General features: G+C 28.7%; 1 protein-coding gene across 1 annotated transcript; it reads left to right on the top strand.

The window, feature by feature from the left end:
• Positions 1 to 2,382: 2,382 nt before the first annotated feature.
• Positions 2,383 to 2,839, top strand: LOC114738205 (putative glycine-rich cell wall structural protein 1). The gene has a single exon (XM_028926233.1). The coding sequence runs from the start codon at positions 2,383 to 2,385 to the stop codon at positions 2,824 to 2,826; it is 444 nt and encodes a 147-aa protein (XP_028782066.1). The 3' UTR covers positions 2,827 to 2,839.
• The last annotated feature ends 3,958 nt before the right edge of the window (positions 2,840 to 6,797 follow it).

The following is a 6,797-nucleotide window of genomic DNA, read 5'->3' as shown; positions in this document are numbered from 1 at the left end:
AATACTCTTCTGATTGTTAATATAAAATCCATTTAACTAATTTGATTAGATTAAGAAAGTTAGGTAAATTAGTTAATTATAAGAAATGTGACACGTTTTTCTTAAAATACCATAATCATCTTTCTTAATGCCTCATCTTCCTCTTCTATTTGATTATGATTGATGGAGTATCTATAGGGATAATTTAGAGAAAATTGATAAATAGAGAAATGAGTCTTATATTTAGGACCAAAACCAACTCTGTAATTGGATCCTATATTAAGGACCGGAGAAGTAATTAGATTTGGTTCTAAATATCAAACACTTCTATTTCATATAGTTATTTTTTTTCAAATTAATTTAACCAACTAATTAACTGACACAATGTGTTATACTATAATGTTACAAGGGAGTATTTTACAAAGATCATATCACGTATGTTATAAATTATAATTAACTAATTTTATTTAATTAATTTTTGTATTAAAAATTGAAAGAAATATATTTTTTGGAATAAGATGTGTGAAGTATATCTAATCTTCAAGCGACTCTATTTTTTTTCCAAAAAAAACAAACATTGTAAGGATCTAATCTTACAACTGGAAAAAATCACTATTTTTTTTTTTTAATGTACAAACTAGATAATTAATTTGTAAATATTAATAAAATTAGTTATTCCGTTAGCTTTTCTAAAATAGCAATCTCATTAATTATATGCATTAAAACTATATATTGATGAAAACCTCTTCACATATGCCATCAATAGAAATACTCTGAGAAAAAATTATAAACTTAGAAAAAATGGATTGAGGTTTTATATTTATAATTAAAATAAATCCTTTTATTTAGCTCTTATATTAAGAACCGGTGATAATATAATTGAAAAAACTACTCTTAATCCGGTATACTCAAATACTATAACCTAATCTCACTGTATTATGAAATAACCTAAAAAGATATTTATAAAATGAGGTGCGTATGATAACTTTTTAATTTTTTTTTCATTCAAAGGATATTTTATAGACGTTTCATTTTAAAGAATCTGAACTTCTGGAACCCACTAATACATAAGTACTATAAACAAACAGAATAAAACTGTCACAAGTCATAAGCATGTTATAATAACAAACAGCATATACTTAAAAAAGGGACCTTAAAACAAATTGCAGGAAGTTAGGGAGCCTTTTAAAGAATGAATGTAAAATAATATGGTCGGAAAGTTAAGGGTCGCTGTTTGACCCTCCCCACCTCATTATGGTGTCACACACAATTTGCACAACTTGTCCCTTTTCCCCCCTAACCTCAATCTACAGAAAGCAAAACTTTTATTCCCAACTTTTTAAAATAAAATTTGAGGTATGTAAATATATTTTTTAAGAATATAATAATATAACATCAAATAATAAAAATTGGTTCACATGTTATAATTTATTAAAATTTTTTATCAGTGAATAAGGTTCTAAAGATCATGTTGTTATTATCATTACAAACATCTCTAATGTGTGATTAAATTAATGTCTACATGTTGCATGTGAGTTCTCCACAAACTTCAAATCCAAAAGGGGATTTTTCGAATGTATTGTACAGAAAAGATTCAATATTACAGAAAAGATTGCGAATTTGAAATTTTCAAAGTTAGTTTTGATGAGGAATCAAATCATATGGCTTATATTCCAGTAGATTAGTGATTTTGGAAGACCTAACATTACTTAACTTAAACAAAACAATATTACTCGATCTAATTAACTAATTTAAATAGATTAATAATATTAACTAAGTTAGTTAATATGATATTTTTTTAAAAAAATCACTTTAAGTATTTTCCTTAAATTCCCTCCCTCCATCTCTTAATTTGAAAAAAAAAAAAGATAAATATATGAAATAAATCTTATATATAAAATTAATATTAACTTTTTAATTAGGTCTTACATTAAGGATTGAAGGAGTATTTAGTTTCTAAAAACTATTTTAATTCTAATGTCAATATTTTTTTTAATTATATCACAAATGTTTAAATTCTAGAACTCAACCCCACTCACTCTTCCCACTTAGGTTAACATTAATTACCTATTTATGGATGAGATGCGAAAGAGATCAAGTTTAAAATCCTCGTGATGTCTCCAAAAAAAAAAGAAGTAGAGTTCTTCCTCAAAGGTTTTAACTTTACACACGATGGGACCAAAAGTCACATTCAAAAACAAAAACCAGTTTTTTTTTTGTTAAAAAAATTTATATAAAAAATTGGGAAAAACTGAAAAGTAATATATAGTGTACATTCCAGCTGCAAGCACTGTCAATCACGGGTTTTCGCTGTATCTGAAAAAATCCACTGAGCATAGTCCACTTTTCAATGCATTATATATACACTACACTCCCTCGTACACATGCACAACAATCGTAGAAATGGGATTCAACCTTCTCAATTTCACTCTCATCTTTCTCTTCTTCTTCTTCCACATCACTTCAGCCGCCGTAGCCTCCGCCGGAGCTGGTGGAGGAAGAAAGCTTCTTTCTTTCGGGATGAGTTCTGACGGTGAGCCTCCAGATGCAGGAACTCCTGAAGGAGGTGCTGGGTCGGGTCATCATCCGTACTGGGATTACAGCTGGGGTTGGGGCTCCACTCCTGGAAGCGGGTGGGGCTACGGATCCGGGTCTGGGAGTTCCCCAGATGGTTCAGGCGGAGGGTATGGCTATGGGTTTGGCACGGGCTCTGGGTCTGGGCCTGGAAGCGGGTATGGTTATGGGTTTGGCACGGGCTCTGGGTCTGGGTCTGGGTCTGGCGGGTATGGTTATGGGTCCGGCACAGGTGGCGGTGCTTTTGGTGGTGGTGGCGGTGGCAACGACTGATTCAATGGTCAAAAACAGCGACGGACAATCAAGGGTGTCCCTCTACATGAATGCCCTCAATGCGTTTGAGGCTACTCTATATATGGATGTGTATGTGTGTATTCTGTATATACTCTTTGGGGTGTGTGTGTGTGTGTGTGTGTGTGTGATGACTACATCTGGCAAGGCGTAATAAGAGATGTGTATGTGTGTATTCTGTATATACTCTTTGATGTGTGTGCGTGTGTGTGGGATGACTACATCTAGCAAGGCGTAATAAGATTTTTAGTTGAGATTAGCATATTTGGTGAAAATCTTTGATATTACTGTCTCCAGTTCTAATTATAAGACTTTGTTTATTTCTACAAACAATGTTTTATAATTAGGACCGGGGCTAGTATTTCCTAATTTTGCTTGCTTTACTTTTAAGAATAGTTTACATATAAATAAAATTTAGTTAAAATATATATTTGGTCTTTTAATTTCATGTAAAATTTCGTTTGGTTTTTTAATTTTAAAAAGTATATTTTTAGTCTTATAATCCTAAAATTATTAGTTTTAAATGATATTTTTTTAACAATCATGATTGTTTTGAAAATTAAACTTAATATATTAATATTTAGTAATATTTTATTAATATTTAAGAGTTCAGTATCACTATTTCTTATTACCAATTTGAGAATTAGAACACTATAAATTTATTTTAAAAAAGTAAAATAAAATATTATGTAAAGTTAAAGAAATAAAAACACCGTAAAATTTGGAGGGAAGACGCCCACCTAAAAATCAGTCCTTAAATGGGCGCACTTATGGTTTCACTTCTCAGCAGATACACGTGCCTCCTGTGACACAACATCAAACCCATCCCAGTTCTTCCAAAGACCAAACTCACCTTGGCAATAAATATTGAGAGAAAGTTTCAAGGAAACAATATAATTATCAAAAACTTTTAATAACTAGCAGCATAATTTTTATACTGTAACTTATGAAACTTTTCAATAATTATATTATTTTTTAAGATTACGTCTAACCCATCAAAATAGGACTCATTTCATAAAGACGTAAAGCTCAAGTCTTACTAAACCAGTAATGGTATATAAAAATCTTGTTAGTAGATAATTTGTAAATACTTATGTAGGTATACCTTGATCTTAAACTCCTCACAAATTTTCAAAATCTAACTCATCAAAAAAAATTTTTTATATGTATATATGCAGAGAGATATGACCTCATTTAGGTCCAGGGATTTTATATTTTACATGTTATTGATAATTCATATAAATAGAGAAATATAATATTAATGTGTGATTCATTTTTCATTTTAAGAAAAACATGTCTCAAAGAGATTAACTAATCAAGTGAGGTTGAATTTGAGGTTACGTAACTTACAATAGCATGGACCTAAATGTGGAAGAAGGTTCAGACTTGATTTTATTTTGTTTCATATAAAAGTTTATCAGATTCCTTTAATTCCTTCTTTGGTCACGAGGAGCTTCAAATTTAGACCTTTTTGGAAAATCCCTAAAAAAAAAAAAGTCCGTTAAGGCAACTAACACTTGAAAATGACAAGAAATCACGTAGGGTTTGAACTGAAATTTTAGAAATATTGTGAAATTACCCATATGTCTTTATATAACATAAATAAAATTAATAAAACTGAAAATGATTAAGTGTTGAATTAGTAATGATAAATATTAAATTGGAAATGACAAGTCTCGTATCTTCTTCTTCTTCTTTTTCATTATTTTAGTTAGCTAATTAATTAACAAGCCATGAACTATAAATGATAAGTGTTGAACTAATAATAATAAGTAACGAGTCGTGAACTGAAAATGATAAGTGTTGAATTGACAATAACAATTATTGAATTAGAAATTATAAGTGTCGTAACTTTTTTTTATTCTCCGTTATTTTAGTTAGTTAGTTAATTAGCTAGTTGTTAAAAAAAAAAAAACAAGTGTTGAATTGACAATAATAAGTATTAATCTGAAAATAAAAAGTTTCATAATATTTTCAAAATGTCAATTTAAGCCTCATTTCCTTTTTTATCATTTTTAAGTGTTAATTGTTTGAATTGAAATTTCATATTTACGGGTTTTACCTATTTCATCAGATGATTTAGCCTATTTCATCAGATGATTTAGCCTATCGAAGGTCCCCCAGACGACAATTTTTCGCTTTCGTATAATCAGATAATAAAATGCAGGACTTTTTTTGCCAACAAAACGCCGGATTTAATTCATATACATGGACCGAGTACACCAGAAAAAAATTCTTTCCAGATAGTAATACATAGTCAAATTATCTGATTCTAAATGTAAGATTCAATTTGTAACGTAAATGATAGTACAAACTAGATTTTATATTTAAAACTAAAAGTAGTAACTCAATTAAACTACAAAACTAGATCTCATATCAAGTACTCATCCGGTCTTTAATATAAGATCTAATTGTTAAATTAGTTTTGATCTTAAATATAAGACTTATTTCTCATATTTATCAATTTTATCTAAATTACTTCTATGGATACTCCGTCAACCATAATTAAGTAGAAGAGAGAGAGGAGGTAGTAAGAAAGAGGATTATGGTATTTTAGGAAAAACATGTCACATTTTTTATAATTAACTAACTTACTTAACTTCCTTAATCTAATCAAATTAGTTAAATGGATCTTATATTAAGGACCGAAAGAGTATTACTTTACAGGAATGTCTCATTAATATTTGACCACGACTGATAATCTGAAAAAATTATTGAAGGGTTAATTTTCATTCAAAACATTGATCCATATAATCTAAAAAAAATTTGGACTATTTTGTCCTTTGAGGGACTAAAATCTTGGTTTAAAACTTAAGGGACTAAACAAATTTAAGAGGCCAAAGATTATACTCCATCCGTTCCTTATTATAAGAGACATTTGATGCTTATGGCATGTTCCTATATATAAGAGACACTTAAAAGTTATCTCTACTTTTTGGTGTTGATTTTCTATGTTACCCATATTTATTGTCTCCAACTCACAATCTCTCTTCCTCCCACTTCTCTCTTTTAATAATCTAATTGTTCTCTCTCATGCTCTCTCTCCTTATTAATGAGGGCATTTTTAGGGAAAAAAATTATACTTTTCACACATTGATTGTTCTTAATTAATTTTAACTGTTTTTCTTATCAACATAATTCGGTTATTTGTCTCTTATAATAAGGAACGGAAGAAGTATTAACTTATTATTAAATAAAAAAAGTAAAATCTTTTTAGGTGTTGTCCAAAAAAGAGTTCTTTTAAAAGTATTTCATGAAGAAAACTATGTGAATCATCAGCCGGGAAAACGAGCGGAGCCCGTTTAGGCCCTGAAACTATGAGGGCCGGGCTTGATTTTTTTCTCTTAAAATGAGAAATAAGCCCTGGAAGGCTGGCTCTGAAGGGCCGCAGGCCGGCCCTTTTAAACCCTTTTATAATTTTTTTATTTTTAAATTTTTTTTATATAATATTAATGTTATTAATTTTTTACATTGTTAATAATATTTCAAATATTTAGTTATTATTATCATTTTAAAATTAAATTTAGTTTTAGACAATAATTTATCCAATTAAATTTTTAAAAAATGGGTTAATTTGGACTTTAATAATGATTTGATTTATATTATATGCGTTGATATTTTTAAACTATATATATATTTGATAATAGAATATTTTTATACTTATATAACTTGTGATTCTATAATTTGAATTAGAAATTCATGAGTTTCAACAATAATGTTTCTCACATTAAAGTAAAATAATAGTTAGATTGCAAAATTTAAAAATAAAATTCTTATAAAGAAGAAAAACTTGATATTTTTGTTACGAAAGAAAAGCATACTTCTGAAGAAAAGTAATTAATTATAGTGATGATGAAGTTTCAAAAGATTAATGATAGTGTTTATTTATTGCACAATTGTATTATAGATAAAACTTTTAGATGTTATTATCTTGTTAATGAATGTTTTAGATG

The sequence above is a fragment of the Neltuma alba genome, unplaced genomic scaffold (genome assembly GCF_004799145.2).
Source record: "Neltuma alba isolate B1F8T4 unplaced genomic scaffold, ASM479914v2 tig00013558_pilon, whole genome shotgun sequence".
NCBI classification, from domain to species: domain Eukaryota; kingdom Viridiplantae; phylum Streptophyta; class Magnoliopsida; order Fabales; family Fabaceae; genus Neltuma; species Neltuma alba.
Note: the sequence above shows the minus strand (reverse complement) of the source record. Positions and strands in the feature narration are given on the sequence as shown.

Excerpts from the sequence above, each read along its gene's own strand:
- LOC114738205 (XM_028926233.1), top strand. The coding sequence starts at position 2,383 with ATGGGATTCAACCTTCTCAATTTCACTCTCATCTTTCTCTTCTTCTTC.